This window comes from Pseudonaja textilis, chromosome 3 (genome assembly GCF_049901715.1).
Source record: "Pseudonaja textilis isolate UNSWEBS1 chromosome 3, rPseTex1.2, whole genome shotgun sequence".
NCBI lineage: Eukaryota > Metazoa > Chordata > Lepidosauria > Squamata > Elapidae > Pseudonaja > Pseudonaja textilis.
This window is the reverse complement of record NC_141992.1, coordinates 194,069,575-194,087,204: the sequence shown is the minus strand read 5'-3', so window position 1 is coordinate 194,087,204 and position 17,630 is coordinate 194,069,575. Positions and strand designations below refer to the sequence as shown.

The following is a 17,630-nucleotide window of genomic DNA, read 5'->3' as shown; positions in this document are numbered from 1 at the left end:
TTGCAAGCCAACAACCAAATTCAGACATGTCAGTAAGGGATTCCACAGTGTATATATCACTATATATCACCATATACAGAATCACTTGTGATTCTGAAGTGGAATGAAAGCTTTACACCATGGAAAAATGTAGCTTGATGGTGGTGTCTGCATTATAATGCACTTTGTTAATAATACTGCTTGACGCCAAGAGAGTAGTTAAAAACTTACCCTATGAATCAAAAGTAGACCTTGCAGATTTTATAAATCAAACATTATCCAGTAAGTCTCAGTCATTTGGTGCAACCTAATTAAAACAGGTCTATTGCAATCCTTCAAAATATGCATTTTGTATATCCCAACTTTTTTCAGATAAAACCTTTACATTTCATAGCAAAATGTTCTTTAATCCTGTTTAAAAACAATTAAAAATAATACAAACTAAGAAAGGAGGAAAAACATCTTATGCTCATCAATAGTGATTGGTTAGTGATGAAATATAAATAATACAACATATTACAGGTAGTCCTTGAGTTAAGGATCACATTTGAACCTAGAATTGCAGTCATAAGTCATTGTTATAATTAAATCAGGCACCTTGTGATTCCTTGTTCAACAACATGAATCCTAGCACTTCCAGTTACAGTTGTTAAGTGATCACTTCAGTTGTTAAATGGATGGGGTCCCAGGTAAAAATCATTCCTCCCACCCATCTCATTTCCATCTATGTTCTTGCACAGTGACACTGATGGTGACAGCCCCAGGTACCACCCAGATGACCTTCAGCACTAAGAGCTGTTTCCAAGCTGGCAGCCTTTCCTTCTTCCCGCAGACTTCCCAAAAGAATATAATCCACGATGCAGCTGCAGGGCATAACTATCAAGAGGTCAAGCGCAGGAAATCAAGAAGAATACAATAATTTGCTTGCTAGAATAGTTTATTTAATTGCTGCTTGCATACAGAGGGGGATCTTGCCAGACTAAAGCACACTCTGCACATTTATCAGATAAATCCTATGCAGGTTTTTTTAGAGAAGGCTGATTTGCCTTTAGCTCCTTAAGAAAGAGGCCTCCCCTCCAATTCCATAACACAAATAAAATTAAATGTTTATTTTGGTCATAGACCAGAATAAAAAGGCTAGAATGCAAACAAAAGCTGGAAAAATACAAAATACCTAAAGTGCAAAAATATTTTGAAAAGCTGTCATCTATATCTCACCTCAGTATCTACAGTACAGCTATATTGATATGTCTGTATGTCTATCTCTAACATCTCTACCTCTACTGCCTCTACCTCTATGATCTCTATCTATGATCTCTATCTGTATCTCTCTATCTCTGTATCATCTACATCTATCTATATTGTCTATATCTGTCTGTCTGTCTGTTTATCTATCTATTTTGTCCTCCTTTCTTTCATCTATCTATCTATCTATCTATCTATCTGTCTATCTATCTATCTATCTATCTGTCTAGTTTTTGTTTTTAAGTACTTTGCTCAGTAAATTGTATCACATCTGTATGTTCTTATGGAGAGCACCTATGATGTACCAAACAAACTTGTACCTTAAAATATTGTATATGCAATATTTATGATGCTTCACAATTAATCATCCTTCACAGTCTCCTGTTATTCCAGGCTTCTGTTCTCATCCTTGAAAACTCTTTGCAGAGGTTCTTCTGTTCCTGAACTCTGCCAGGTGAGGTTTGTGCCAACTAGTAAAGTATTTGAAACCATTGTAAAAAAGTGCCAGGAGAGAAAGCTTACTATTACAGAAGCTACAGATATTTTGTCAAAAAAGAAACCCACTAATTAATGATTATTAATAATAAACTTGTGATAACATATAATTGAATGATACCATGTCTGAAATTTTTCAAGATAAAAAATGTCACATTTTGTGCTAAACAGCTTCTTCGGATTGAAAATTAAGAGCACAGGAATACTTCCAGTTTACATAGTTTTGGTTTTAAGTAAATTGTCTCACATCTGTATGTTCTTAAGGAAAGCATCTATGATATGTCAAATAAAATTGTAGCTTAATATGCAATATTAAGTATATATTATATTATATATTATGTATATGCAATATTTATGACTCTTCACAATGGATCATCCTTCACAGTCTCCTGTTCTTCCGGGCTTCCCTTCTCATCCTTGAAAACTCTTTGCAGAGCAACCTTATAAGATGCTCTGTGCTGATCCTTTCCTCTCTTCTTCCTCCCCACTAAGAAATAAAGGAGTGGGTTGATGCTGCTGTTGAGAATGGTACATCCTATCCCAATGGTCATGAGGAGGAGATTAGGGGCATCAAAATGTTCAATGACATAAAAGACATCCATTGGGAGAGAAAGCAGGAGGAAGAAAAGGAGAGCCAGAGAGATAGTGATGAGAAGTTTCCTTTGATTGCGTTGAGATTTAGATCTCATGTGAATCAAGAGAATCACAGTGGACACAACCATGAGAGGTGTACAAAGTAAAACATTCACAAACACCTGGTAAAACAAAGGTAAACTTTCTAAAGCCCCGGTTTGGAAGAGAATGAAATGCACCACAGAGAGCAGGAAGGACAGGATCCAGATGAGGCTACAAACAAGAGTGGATAAATATGGCGGACGATGGCAGCGATGCCAGAGTGGGAAGAGGACAGCCACACACCTGTCCAGGCTGATGGCTGTCAGCAGAAACTGGCTGGCAGAATAGGTGAAGAAAATGAACTCCAAAAGTAAGAAGAAAAAGATATCGCTAACGTATGTTCTGTGACTCAGAGTAAACACTTTCACAAATATGATTGCAGTAATGAGGAATGTGAGGACCCCAAAATCAGCGATGGAGAGATTCAGGATGAAAATGGTGAAAGGATTCCTCTTAATACAATAGGCCAGGAGATAAATTGTCATTCCATTTCCCACCAGGCCCAAAATGGAAATAAAGATAAAGAATCCATTGAGAACATTTCGTGTTACATTATCAAACAGTTGATCAAAAGGAGAAGGAAAAGTTTCTGGTATTTTAGAAATATTTGGAGGAATTCTAGTAGCATTGAAAAGAATATTGATGTTTTCAGGATTAATCCAGAAATTCTTCTGTTGTTCCCTAATATGAAAAAAGAAAGAAAAGGAGAATCAGTCCTTGTCAGAGAAATACATAGACACACAAACACACACACATACATTCATAAAACCAATCCCAACCATAAAAAACCTTGTTCAAGACCAGACTTATCCATACTGCAAAGAATCCGCTCCCGTGAACTCCACACAGAACTCAAAAGACGTCTAGACAATGGAGAGAAGGACCTATACATTGACTACCATGCTGATTGTTATCAAAAGTAAGTCACACAACCCACAACTCCACATCCAATCCTATCTCATCCAACCCACCATCACTCAAAACTAGGCACGCACATCCCTAACTACCTCAATTCCAACTACAACTGGCCTTAAATGCGAACTACTCAATGCAAGAAGCCATGTGTCAGTCGGTGCTCCATTCAAAATCCAAGAAAGAAATACTTAGACTCCATAAATTAGAGGAAAAAATTCTTTTACTGAAAAATGAAGTGGTAGCATCAATAGGATTCTGAATCTAAGAAATTAGGCATGCAGATTACATATACAAAGTGATGGAATTGGTCCCACCCCCCATAGTTCAAAAGATTCTTCCAATTAAAAGTTCTGAATATGATCATGTGGACATCTTCAGGTGGTGATGAGGCCTCTGTCCATTGACCTTGGCATATTTTGATAAGTTGCAGCTGCACATAGAAAAGAAAGCTAAGCGAGAAATAGCAACTTAAGAGCAGGAATTTATACTCCCCCCCCCTCCTCATTTACACAACACAAGGATGTAATACCTCCAGCTCTCTTCCCAGACAATATCCCCCCTCCTCCCCCCATTACTTATGGCAGCCAAAAGATGCAAAGCAGTAGTAGAAAATCTTGAAGGCTGACATTTGGCCCTCCTAGAAAAAAGACCTTAGTCCTACAAGAGAGGAAAGAAAAACATAAAAGATACTGATTAACAATCAAATATATTTCTAGGGTTTATCAGGATACTTTGTGCGAAAGTCTTTGATCAGCTTAGGGGCTCTAACATCCTTCTCATTGACCCACTCAGCTTGGGAAGAAGGGAAATGTTTCCAAGCTACGAGGTATTGGAGGCGACCCCTCCATTTTTGAGAGTCCAAAATTTCTTTAACTTCAAAATGTTGTTCAACTTCAATCAGCAATGGTATAGGAGGATCAGTCTGGGTTGGTCTCAGACCAGAAGTGTGTTCAGGTTTCAACAAACTAACATGGAAAACCGGGTGAATTCATCGAAGAGTTTTTGGTAGTGTCAATTGGACTGTCACAGGATTTACGATCCGTTCAATTGTGAAAGGACCTGCATATTCAGGACCAAGTTTCTTTGACTTTTGAGTGGTTTGTAAGTATTTGGTGGACGTCCTCTTGATAGGACTTCTGTGGAGTTCTTTTTATCTGCAAACTTCTTATGAGATTGATGTGCATCATCTAATGCTTTATGGGCGACTGGCCAATTAAACTGGAGTTTTGATATCCATTTGTCTAGCAACTGGATGTTAGGTCTTTCACAAGGGAGCTCAGGTATGGGTACAAAGTCTTGTCCTGACACCACTTTAAAGGGGGTGAACCCAGTACTACTTATGAACAGAATTGTTGTATGCCACTTCGGCAAATGGCAATAAGTCAGCCCAATTATCTTGTTGATAATTTATGTAACATCTGAGGTATTGTTCTAACACTGCATTAGTTCTCTCACAGGCCCCATTGGTTTGGGGATGGTGGGTGGAGCTTAAGCCCTGGGCAGAGCCTATTAACTTCAGGAACTCCCTCTAAAAGTTTGAGGTGAATTGAACCCCTCGGTCAGAAATTATACATTCAGGGACGCCATGCAGTCTACAGATATGTAGTATAAACAGCTTAGCCAACGATTTTGCAGAGGGAATCTTAGAGCAAGGTATGAAATGCACTTGTTTGGAAAACAAATCGGTTACAACCCGAATAACCGTTTTTCCGGTACTCTTGGGTAACTCTACTATAAAGTCCATAGAGATTTCCTTCCACAGAGCCGTTGGCCTAGCCACATTTTGTAACAGCCCTGCTGGCTTACCAGGAGGCCTTTTTGCTGAGGCGCAAACTGAGCAGCTAGCCACATAACTTTCAATGTCCTTCTTAAACGTAGGCCACCAGAATTGTCGCTTAATAAGGTGTAAGGTTTTCACAAACCCAAAATGACCAGCCTCTTTAGAGTCGTGAGCTTGTTGCAATATTTGACTTCTCAGTGTCTCTGGTACATACAACTTTGCTCCCATCCAGGCCAACTCATCTCTAACTGTACACTTATCTGAATGAGCCAGGAACCATTCATCAAGTTTTAGGGCCCCTTTTAATTGCGCCATCAAATCATTCGATAAATCCACTTCTCGTTTCTTCTTTTGTGCTCTAGTGACCATTGGGGCGGCTAGCTGTATCACTTCCTGATGAACACTGTTATATTGAGGCAGTCTAGATAAAGCATCCGCCATAAAATTCCTCCCCCCTGGGATGTATTTCAGTGAAAAGTTAAACTGCTTAAAATACTGGGCCCACCAAACTTGTTTAGGAGACAATTTTTGAGGCATTTTTAAGGCCTCCAAATTCTTATGGTCAGTCCATACCTCAAACGGGTGTTTTGCTCCTTCCAAGAAATGTCTCCATGTCAATAGAGCCCAGCGAACTGCAAAAGCTTCCTTTTCCCAGACGGCCCACCTCCTTTCGGTTTCAGTTAGTTTACGGGAGGTGTAGGCTCAGGTTTGTAAAGTTCCCTTCTCATTGATTTGAAGTAATACTGCTCCAACAGCCAAAAAAAGAAAGCTAAGTGAGAAATAGAAATCTAAGAGCAGGAATTTATACTCCCGCCCCCACTCCTCATTTACACAACACAAGAATGTAACACCTCCAGCCCTCTTCCCAGACAATATGCCCCCTCCTCCCCCCATTACTTATGGCAGCCAAAATATGCAAAGCAGTAGTAGAAAATCTTGAAGGCTGACACTGTGTAAATAAAATACCTGAATTTCTCCTCTTACTAAATACGGCTAAATTCGACATCATATTTGCCTGTGAAACATGGCTCAATGCATCTCTCCCTGACTCCATTATCACAGTAAAAGACTATCATGTTTACCGATCAGATTGCAAAATCCGTAGGTGTTGCTATCTTCTATAAAAAGTCCTACATCTAAAAAACATCCAAGTTACCCAGGAGCTTGCTGTTCCAGAGACTGTCATCTGTGAACTGTCCTTAAATATCACATTTCAATTCTTATTATGTTACAGAGCACCTGATTATGACATCGAACATGTAAACAAGTTAAATTCACTACGAACATGGGCAACATCATGCCCACATGCTTTTATCTTTCTTGGTGACTTCAGTCTACCATAAGCGCAACAATGTGCCTACCGTCCCTGTCCTATTGTTTCTTTTTATTTTTCTTATATGTATCCATTTCATATAGTCATAACTATATCTATACTTATACCTATTATCTTATAATTGCTTCACACTCACACAAACACACACACTCACTCAGGGAGACAAACAGAGAGAAACATTTTTTTAACTTACACATATCAACGCATATCTGTTCTTTGATCACTTGATGGCAATTACAGCCCTAAAATTAAAGTTTCTTGCAAGATTGCTAAATTCAATAGTGGCTGAAGCTTCTGTGCAAATCTCTCAAAGTGTATTTCAGGAAACCTGCTATCAGTTAGATATTGTGGCAGAGGGCAGAGTCGGGTTACCTGGTATTTGAACAGGCAAAGGAAAACACAAACAACCGGAAAGGATGATAAATACAGGGGAAAGTCATACTAATTGTTTAATATTTGCATTCTTTGGAGAGTAAGGGATTGCAACAGGGGTGGAATTCAGCCAGTATGGACCACTTCGGGCAAACTGGTATTTCCGGCAATTGTTTGGGGCTGCCCATCCACCCCTGCTCTATTCTGTGCTATATTTCCTTTGTTTGAAGTCCAGCTGATTGGCACAGTAGCCCAGATTGCCATGCCACAGCTGTTTTTGCTCACCCAGGCTGCAGTAAAAAGTTAATCTTCTATTTTCAAAAGCACTGCGAATGCACAATGCGCATCTGGCACACAGGCCTGCATGAAGCGTGTGCCCACCAAGCCAGTTGTCACATCAGTTGAATCCCACCACTAAACTGCAAGTGTGCAAACAGGCACACAATGGGAAATGCACTTTGAGATGAATGTGCTATTTGTGGTGGTCTCTCATGAAAAGAAGACACTACGCAAAGTTGTCTTGGGATGAGAGCGCAGAGAGAACTCCGAAACCCTCTTTTATTAGAAGCCATCTTTGTTAACGTAGCAATTTTGTTAACGTCCTATCACAAACGCATTACATCACACAACATGCACTGATCATTCGCATAAAGCATACAAGGCTGCAGAGTTTAAGTTTGCTACAGTTCTGGTTAAGAAATGGCAACAATTTGTCTTTGCTCCGTGTTCCAGCCAACTACCAGAAGGCTCTGTTGTCCTAGCACGTACACAAAGAACAAAGAATCATAGTTCCCACAGCTATTGGTAGCAGTTAGCTTTCAGAGTGTAATTGATTAAGGGCTTGTCAAGTTCACATAGAGTTTGTTAATTCTAGTAAGTATAGCTAGTGTTTATTAGAGAAAAGCTGCTCATTTTGATACTGAAAAAGTTAGATGATTTTAAACTACATCTGTCAGATGGGGGAAATGACGACAACAAATAACACATATCCACCTTATAGCAGATGTTAAGTAACTGTAGGTTAGAGAAAGTTATAATCAAAGGATCTGGAAATCCTGGGGTTGCTGATTTTTTCTACAAGCAAAGGAAAATGATTGTGGGCCTATAGGTGAACGCCATATGTGACAGTTGTCATGTGATCAAGAAAGAAACTTGATTACAGGAAATATGACTTCAGCAACAGAGTGGTCAATGTCTGGATAACTCTGACTGACTCTGTGGTTTCTTCCCCCAAACCCCAAAAACTTTAACCTTAGACTGTCTACTATTGACCTCACCCCTTTCCTAAGAGGTCTGTAGGGGGCGGGCATAAGCGTGTCAATGTGCCTACCATCCCTGTCCTATTGTTTCTTTTATTTTTCATATATGTACCCATTTCATGTATTCATGACTATGTATATACTTATACCTATTATCTTGTAAGCGATTGACAAATCAAAATAAAAAAAATAAAAAAATAAAGTCCCAAGGATTTCAGCAAAGACCAAAAAGCTGGAATGTTCTCCTGATTATATGGTGAATTGAGCAATCTCCACCGTGGAAGATTCCCTTCAAAGTAAAGTGATCTTGTTCCAGCAGTCACCAATGGGCAGACCACCAAAGCAATTTTCCTTTTGGAATATTATGAAATGATTGGACGGTTAACACCATTCCTGAAAAGAAAATATTTTGTTGTTCTGACCAAGGCTTTCTGAGACCGTAATTAAGCACACACTTAGTTAAAACAACTCTTGTTTTATTTCAATGCTGGGAATTATTTTCATTCCCAGATGGTAATGAGTCCCAAACAGTCCCTTTGAGATAAGCACCCACCTTTATCTCCTTTGAATTGCTGGCAACAACTAGAGTGCCAAATGAATTATAAAAAATCAACCGAAGTACAAAATCCACACAGAGCTTCAAGGATTAATCCAAACAGAATGAACAACTTTGCTTCCTGCAAAGGTTTCGTCATCTTTGCCTGTCCTTTATAGCTTATGGGAGGGGCAATCATCTCCAAGCCTTACTCCCAAATCGCCTCTTTTGTCTCAGCTGCTCTTGCCTTCTAGCAGTTCTGTGCACACACGCTCTGGGAAGGGGCTCCCCTGGGTCCTCTGCCTTGCTGCTGCCAGACTCCGGAGGCTCTGGAGTCAGCACCCTACTCCCAGATGGTCCTGACCCCATCTCTGCATCAGACACAGGACCCTCGTCCGAGTCCTCTCCAGATTTCCTGACTGGTCCCCATTCGTCCCCACTGCCTGATTCAGCTGCCGTCTGCACAGGCTGCCGGTGAACCACAACATTTGCATCATAACATACTTACCTCAATCTTTCCCAAACCTCAGGGGCATAGTGTATTTCCTGTTCTAGGATTGATGCACTACCTAGGGAAGCAATTATAACAAGTCATTATTTTGATCAATAAGAGCAGGCAGCAAAAATGCTTAGAAGCTTCATCCACACAGATTTTTTTTCTTTCGGAATGGGAGTCTGTGAATGTATAAATAAAATAATCCTGAGTAGAATTTCTTCCTGTGATTGTCCAGATGATCATTAGCCAATAATCAGTCTTTGTGATTCTCTAGGCTACCCCAGAATTATTTAACGTGATAATTAATTCAAAACAATTTTTAAGACTGCTCATTTTGAAAAAGAAGCTTGTTTTTCCTTCAGGGCCTCTAATTTTTTTTTCTAATTGAAAAACAAAGAGGTTGACTTCATATCTTGTGTCCTTCCAAAGGACAATTCTGGGAGGATGTGGCCTGTTGGAAGCAACAGGTATCAGTGTGTTGATAAAATTCTCTATAAGTCTTAGTTTATGAATGATTCCATCAGAAGCCATTTTGTGAATTCACCCACTGAATGTTTTCAAAATGCCATTAAAATCCTCAACCTCAGGAGAGAGTGGACAACAGGAACTCAACATTTGGTGATAGAATTTCGAGTTTGGAATAAGCTCACCAGTGATGGGATTCAAATTTTTTAACTACCGGTTCTGTGGGCGTGGCTTGGTGGGTGTGTCAGTGGAAGGCTACTGCAAAATCCCCATTCCCTCCCCACCCCACTAACCTGTTTTCCAGCTCCGTTCTCCTGTGCAGGGCAACAAAGGGAGATGCAGATGATCAGCTGGGACTCAGGAAGCAGAGAATGGAGGGAGGTGTGGCCAGTCAGAGGTGGTATTTGCAGGTTCTCTGAACTACTTAAAATTTCCACTGCCGATTCTCCAGAACTGGTCAGAACTTGCTGAATACCACCTCTGAAGTTCACAAAGCCTTATGAACACTTGAGGTTTTTTTTTGTCAGTCGTATACCCACAAAGAAAGGGAAAGTTTATATATAATATAGTTTTCATGATATTCATACCTTCTGAGTAATCAAATTGTTGCTCCATTGTGCAAAAAAGTGTTTGCTTGCTTAGAAGAGTTCAAATCCGTGGATAAGGTGGACCACCTGGGGTCCTGCAATGTAAAGGGAAATATAATTATTAAACAAGAGCAAATTTGACTGTTCTTTTCATTGTCAAAATGGCTGAAAGAAATCAAGCAATAAACTGTATTTACAGTCCAAGACCAAATTCAATCACAAGATCAGGAATACATTAATAAACCCAGGAATGGAATTATACCTGGTTCAGGCGAACTGGATGTTAAATTTGCACCTGGTTCGTCGAACTGGTATTAGAACTGACCAGCTGATGACCCACGATGCCCCTCCCCTCCCAGGAGTCTCCACACAGACTATTTTCAATGCAGATAATTGGACTTTCTGGTTTTTCTTCTGAAGACATTTCACTTCTCATCCAAGAAGAATGGCTGGAAAATTCTGGGAGTTGAAATCCACAAGTCTTAAAGTTGCCAGGTTTGGTGACCTCTCGCCTAAACCATCATTTTAGCTAAGTATGTGAAAGTTTTTCTCTAAAAGAAGTGGGGAAGATCTTTCAAAATATTACACTGGTTGAAATGTAGAAAAATGGCTGACTTATAGGCCATCCTTGTCACAGCCCAGCATTCAGAGTAGGAAGAAGCTGTTATAGCTACAGTAACCAAATGAAATTTCAGCCTCATGAGTCACCAAGAAAAAAGAAGAAACCCCCTACAGATGATAATATAACCAAAAAGATTCTGGAATGTGCAGAAATGGCTAGGTTAAGTCTAAAAATTAAAGAAAAAGAAGATTCAGAATATTTTACAATATGGGAACTTTTCTACAAAACAACTAGTACAGATACAGAGGTTAGATGAGTGGATTTATGTGAAATATGGACTTCATGGGAAAGAAAAACCAATTAGGATTGGTTTGAAGGGCTTCAGCGATAGACAGAAATCCACGATCGTGCATGGTTTCTGTCTGGGCTTGCTGCTGGAGCGCCCCGAGCCGGCTGGTTTCAGGACTAAGCCACCCCGTAGAGGTGGTGAAGAGGGGGGAGACTGCCAGCAGGGTTGAGGAGAGCCACATCTCTCCTCCTCAGCTGGCCATTACTCCCTTTCCCAAAGGCGGTTGTAGCGGTGGTCAGGAATGGCCACCACAAAGAACTCGACTGGAAAAGAATGTGCCGGAGGAAGATATGAAGTGAAAGTTTTAGCTGACTGGGTTAAATTGTAGAAGCAACAACCAAGGTACCCTGGAATTTAAACCTACAAAAAACAACATCGCTCCCAAAGAAGAGTCGGAAGCAGTGAAGGAAAGTGAAAAGGGAAAGGTTTGGCTTTTTTTTTTTTTTCCTTCTCTCTCCTTCCCTATACTGACAACTAAGAGACTTAAATAAGAAATTGGAAAAATCTGCTTTGACATCAATAGGCAATTAAGCTGAAAATAAAACAAAATGCCAAAGGGATAATAAAGATTTCTTTTTCATAAGCAGGAAGGGAGAGAAAAAGAATAAGGGCAGGAACTGGAAGAGGGAGGAGACTGCCTGGAATTAAAAAGAATCTAAAATAAAACTTCAACAAGACTTCTAAAAGATACATTTTAACTGAAACTTTGCAACTAAATAGTAACCCCAGGAAGAGAAAGTGAAAAAAAAGAGCAAAAAAGAAACAGCTTGCGTGTATTTGGATTATTTGGTGATTTTTGGATTTTTGGTTATTATATTTGAATGACTAAAATCAATTGGGTGGTTGTTTAAAAATTTATACAATGGCACCACTTCTGGATGAATTGAAAATGGAACTTAAAAAGTACAAAGAAGATGCACAAGAAGGGAAGGGTTCTTTTGGCTTCATTTTTCAATTCGTAGAAATGGAGATTTGGAACTATGAGAAACAACAAGAAAAGACTGCAAAACAAGAAGACTGGGACAAAGAAGAAGCCATCTTTAATGAACAAGTAATTCTATGTGGGGAAAAAAAGGAAAGGGGGGAAAAAGAATGGAGAATTTAAGACTTGAAAAAAAACAAAGAAAAATAATTTGAAAAATAAGTATAATACTGGAAAGCAACAGAAAAGGGGAATACAGAAGAGAGAATTAGAGAGACAAGGGGGTAAAAAGGGGAGAGAGAAGAAGAGAGGGAAGAAGGAAAGGAAAAGAAGTAACAAAGGACCAGGGCAAGATATAGAGAAACAGGACCTATTTAGAGATAATGGGTGAAAATCCAACTGAAAAAGGGATCCTGTAAAGGTACATAAGATTGTATTGTTATATTAGTAATAAAACTAACTTTAGAAAATTGGAAACAATGTATGATTAAAACGAGGGCTAAAATAGTGTAATTTAGTGAAATGTTTGTGAATAAAATAAGTGAAATAAAATAAATGAGAAAATTGAATTAGGAAGGAACAGGAACATTTTAATTAATGTTTTATAAAATATAAGTGAAGCGGGGGGGAATTAACTATGGAAAGCTTATAATTGTTCCCATAGAAGTATGATATTTAATTGAAAAGTAATGTTAAAGATGTTGAGACTTTAATGAACATTAATATTAATGATAGAATTGAATTGGAATGGAATATATATATTTATATTTAAGAATACAGTGTGTATTTTAAGAATGTACCAAGCAGAATCCAAATGGAAGTTATGTATTATATTGAATGTTACAACTTTAGGGAAAAGATATAAAGGCGTCATACTCCAGTCAGTAACTACAGAAGAAATTTTGTTTAATGAGAAAAGATAATAGATAATTGAAACAGGACAGACAAAAAATATAAATACAATGATTTGAATTGAGATGAGATAATTAAAATAAAATTGAGAAAATTAAAAGAGGGGAGAAGCTATGCTTCCTCATTTATTTATTTATTTTAAAAATTTATTTATTTTTTCATCGCCCCCCCTCCGCCCCTCAGTGGGCATTGCAATTTTGATTCCCCCCCTCACTTTTTTTTTGAAAAAACAAACAAACAAACCTAAGAATAACCACGACGTACCTGTGCAAGTAAAGCGATTCTACGCGATTCTAAGCTGTTATTTTCAATGATTTAGGAGCTGAAACTTTGCGGGCGAAGGAGAAAGGGTGGTTCCAACCAGGCGTGCAAGTGACGCAGTCGTCCAAAGTTTCATTAAAGGCGCTTGGTGGCCAAAAAGAAGGCTGCGTTGATTTTGCAGCCCTTATAAATCGGGTCCTTCTTTCGTCACTTCAGGCGGAGCTTTCTCGCCTGCAGTCGGGCGACCGTCGCGGACTGGAGTAGGGAAATCGCTTGGAAAGTGGAGCTTTTGGGGTTGAGAAAAACCAAACAACCTTCCCGGAGGAGCTTGGAAGTCCCCCATGCCATCGCCTTTCTAGTTGATAGATTTGGAGAGCCTGGCGCCTTGATCATCAGCTGCAGAGATGTCCAAAGTGGAAAGAGAAAAAAAAAATCTGTGGATTATTAACAGCAACAGTCTTATTAGGTCTATGGGGATGGTCCGTCTTTCGGGTCTTGGTTGTCTCAAAAGTACTTTTTCAAGAGGCAACTGGACTTTCGTAGTTTTGTTTTTCTTTGGGGAAAAAAAAGCATCTTTGAGAGCAAGGGCCATAATAAACCATTGTCCTGGAATCGCTCTTGTGGGAGGAAAGGAATATAACTACATCATAAAAGCCTGGCCGAATTGTGCATGTGTAACCAACATAGAATTAAGGATAGTGGAGTGGATATGAAGTGATAGAAGTGAAATTTCAAAGTGGAAGATCACTTTTGGCAGGTTGAGAGGGAAACAGGGAACAATCTAGCATTACATGAATTTTAGGAAAGGTAATTTTGGAAAATGTGCATCTCAGCGGCCATAGGAAAACACTAGACTATCACACAACACAGTGAATTATTATTTATTTGCTAAATTTATATCCTTCCTTTTATTGAACATTCAGAATGGATAACAATATATAAATTAGAAAGTATAAACCACAAGACTAAATGATTACAATTTTAGTTAAAGCAAATTTACAATCAGTGTCACCACAATTGTAATCCATCATGCAATATAATTAAGCATACACGACATTTTAATTAAAGCATATATATGGGATGGATGCCATGTGGAGGCTAACTCAGAATTAGTTTTCCAGAGTCACAGACCAGGTCTTACTGGTAAATGAATTATCCTATGAGGATAAAAGAGTTAGGAACATCAAAACATTTTAAAAACTGTTAGGAGCATTTTCAGTTGTGCTTGCAAATAAACAAAGAGCAAGTGCATACATTTAAAGATAGGGAGAATCATTCCATTCAGATGCTCCAGGATAATAACTGAGATCCAAAACCCTTTAATCCATGTGTCATTTCGTTGTCATCACAATAGCATCTGTTTGAAATATTGCAAACATGGGAACATTTTGATTTGTGTGCACAAATGAACAAAGAGCAAGTGTAGAAATGTGGAGATAAGGAAAACCTTCATTCAGAAGTTCCCAGCTAATAGCTAAAATCCAAGAGAAGATTTAACTCCTTTAAGCCGTGTGTTATTTCATTGTCATCACAATAGGAACTGTTTGAAATGCCTGGGAAACCACTGTTCTGGTTATAAAAAGTGACAGACTAATTTTCTAAATTCTTTGGCAGTACATTTCTGATAATCCTGGATTTGCTAGCGCAGATTTGTCTGAATTAACTGTCATATCCTGGCAGGACGTTACAAAAATATGATTTCCCACCCTCATTCTCATGAGTACATCACACCTGGTTGCTCTTCACTTTCTTCTTCCTCTTTGAAAAGTCTCTGAAGGTTAACTTTTAGGTTGCACATAGTGTTATATTCCTTCTTTCTCCCCAGCAGAAAATAGATCAGTGGGTTAACGCTGCTGTTAAGACAGGGACAGAGGTAGCCACATGTGATTAAATTTCCATACCTTTCAATTATATGTTTGAAAAGAACATCTTTCAGATAAATGACACACGGTGGAATGGAACAAATAAGGAAGAAAAAGAGGGCAAGCAAGATGGCTTTGAGAAGTTTTCTTTGCCTCTTCATTTGGGATTTAAGGTAGCCTTTGATGAAGGGGGCCAAGCTGGAGGCCACCATAAGTGGGACACAAACTGAGGTAACATGTGAAAATGTGGTTGAATGAGGGGAAGCTTTCGTACAGTTCATCCTGAAACAAAGCATAATTAATTACACAGAGGAGTGGAGAGGCTATCCATGAAAAGGCACAGAGTGTAGTGGACAGGTATGAGGGCTGATGACATCGATGCCAAATTGGGAAGAAGAGTGCCAAACACCCGTCAATGCTGATGATTGTCAAAAGAAATTGACCAGTGCAATATGTGAATATTAAACATTGTGTTAGTTCTAAGGAAAAACGCCTAGTCGGGATCAGTATTCCGCTCACAAATAAGAATAGGAGTGTTCCACTGTCAGCCATGGACAAATTGAGGATATAGACAATGAAAGAATTCCTCTTAATATAGAAACCCAAAGATATGATGACAATTCCATTTCCAACAATCCCTGGAATACAGATTAAACTGAGTAAATAAGACAAGGTTACATCTCGATAGAAAGAGAAAGGTACAAAAAGGCTGCCACTTGGATTTCTGCCATGAGTGTCATTTACTCAATAAAATTGTCTAATTTTGATAATTATTATTCAGGGCAATGTGGCGGTTATCTTCTGCGGAAATGAATCTTGACTCCCACAGTGTAAAGGACTCGGTTTACCTTGGCGGCTCTCAATAGATGCACAGCAGAAATGACTTGTAGAGGATAGCTTGTTTGATCACTTTTCCAGATACAGAAGGAGAACTGTAGCTGCTTATAAAATCTGTCCCGTTCATTGACCTGTAAGGAAATAAGGGTCATGCCCCTTAGTTGCCTCAAAGCATCCCTTCCCCTCTTCCTCTCTTCCTCTTTCCTCAACATTATGTTATTGTTGGACAGATTCAGAGACAAATGTCATCTTCTCCAAAACTAAGGGAGCTTTGGTCCTATAGATATCAATCATTGTGCAGCCCTTGGTGGTCTCTGAGTTTGTTTGTTTTTGCTTGCAGATGTTTTTTTACTGCCAAAAGGAAAGCCACATCCTTGCCAACACAAGGCAGGTAAACTATTGCATATAAACAGACATCAATCAGCACACTCGAATGCCTCTATGATGTTACCTAGTTTGGTAATTAAAAGATCTTCAAGGAAAGATCCCAGCTCAGAAAGCATCAAAGACTCCATAATTTAGCCCTGAGTTTCATATGTCCTGCTGAAATTAGTCATCTGCTGTGGTTCTCACATTCTTTCACTGTGGTTACCCTGATCGAAAACAAACCCATTCAATCTCCTGCTTCCTGCCTGCATTGCCTGGCCTTGTTTTCTCCTTATTCACGAGATTACAAAAATGGCTCTGCTGTTTCCTGGTATACATCACCAATTATTACATGTGAGCTTCTTTGTTGATATAACAAGACCATCGTTTATTGCTATTGCTCCCCAGCGCCTTAGGTACAAAATTGCTGGTTTGAGCTGCTTCTTCCACTTGCTTCCATATCTGTCTGTTATCTCCATCGGGAAAGAAGGGAAGCCTTTGAAAATGGGGTAGCATTTCCCCTTCCTTTCCTCTTTCACCAAAGGTAACCAAGGTGTTCTGACCCAGCTCCTCAAACACAACAAACCCTCTGAAGTGAACTAAAAGATTCCTTTAATTAGGAGAGACGGCATTTTGATTTGTGCTTGCAAATGAGCAAAGAGAAAATGCAGACATTTGAAAATAAGGAAAACTATTCATTCAGCTGCTCCCATCTAAAACTGAGATTAAATAAAAGTGTAACCCCCTTTAACCCATCTGTTTTTTCATCAGGTCATCTCAACAGCATCGGTTTGAAAAGTCTTAGAAGCCACTGTTCTGGCTGAGAAAATGATAGACTAATTTCCTAAATACTTTGGCATTAAATTTCTACTGATCCTGTATTTTCCAGGTTGTCTGAATTAATTTTCAGATCCTGGCAGGGAGATATAGAAATATAGATTTTTTTTGGTTGCTTTTCATTCTCTTCTTCCTCCTCAAAAACTCACTGAAGGCAAATTTTTTAGGTGGCATGCGATTTTATGTTCCTTCTATTCTCCCCACTAGAAAATAGATGACTGGGTTAACACTCCTGTTTAGATAGGCACATAAGTAGCCATACATAATGAAATGTAAACATTTTTCATTGTAAATAACATTGATTAGACAAATGCCAATCAGTGGGAAAGAAAAGATGAGGAAGAAAAGGAGGGCAAGCAGGATAGCTTTGGGTAGCTTTCCTTGTTTTTTCATTCGTAATTTAAGGTAGCTTTCGATGAAGAGGGTCAGACTCGAGATCACAATGAGTGGAACGCAAACTGAGGTGCATATGAGAACGTGGTAGAATGGTGGGACTCTTTAACCCAAACAGTCCCAAACAGAGTAATTTAATGCATAAAGAGATTATCCATGTAGGACCATGGTGGACAGGCATATGGACTGATAG

At 39.0% G+C, this 17,630-nt stretch overlaps 1 protein-coding gene and 1 pseudogene across 5 annotated transcripts; both read right to left on the bottom strand.

The window, feature by feature from the left end:
- Window positions 1-898: 898 nt before the first annotated feature.
- On the bottom strand, window positions 899-13,520 carry LOC113451558 (proto-oncogene Mas-like). Of its 5 annotated transcripts, none has more exons than XM_087931737.1 (5): window positions 13,125-13,379; window positions 12,346-12,382; window positions 10,137-10,225; window positions 9,097-9,157; window positions 899-3,075 (listed from the first exon to the last, which is right to left on the bottom strand). In XM_087931737.1, the coding sequence occupies exons 3-5, from the start codon at window positions 10,162-10,164 to the stop codon at window positions 2,082-2,084; spliced, it is 1,083 nt and encodes a 360-aa protein (XP_087787863.1). In that variant the 5' UTR covers window positions 10,165-10,225; window positions 12,346-12,382; window positions 13,125-13,379; the 3' UTR covers window positions 899-2,081. The 5 variants fall into 5 exon arrangements, with proteins under 5 accessions (XP_087787863.1, XP_087787862.1, XP_087787866.1 ...); XM_087931736.1 differs by having other exon boundaries at window positions 13,146-13,379; XM_087931740.1 differs by lacking the exon at window positions 12,346-12,382 and having other exon boundaries at window positions 10,137-10,223; window positions 13,125-13,520.
- A 1,336-nt stretch (window positions 13,521-14,856) lies between these two features.
- Window positions 14,857-16,686, bottom strand: LOC113451562 (proto-oncogene Mas-like; annotated as a pseudogene).
- Between the last annotated feature and the right edge of the window lie 944 nt (window positions 16,687-17,630).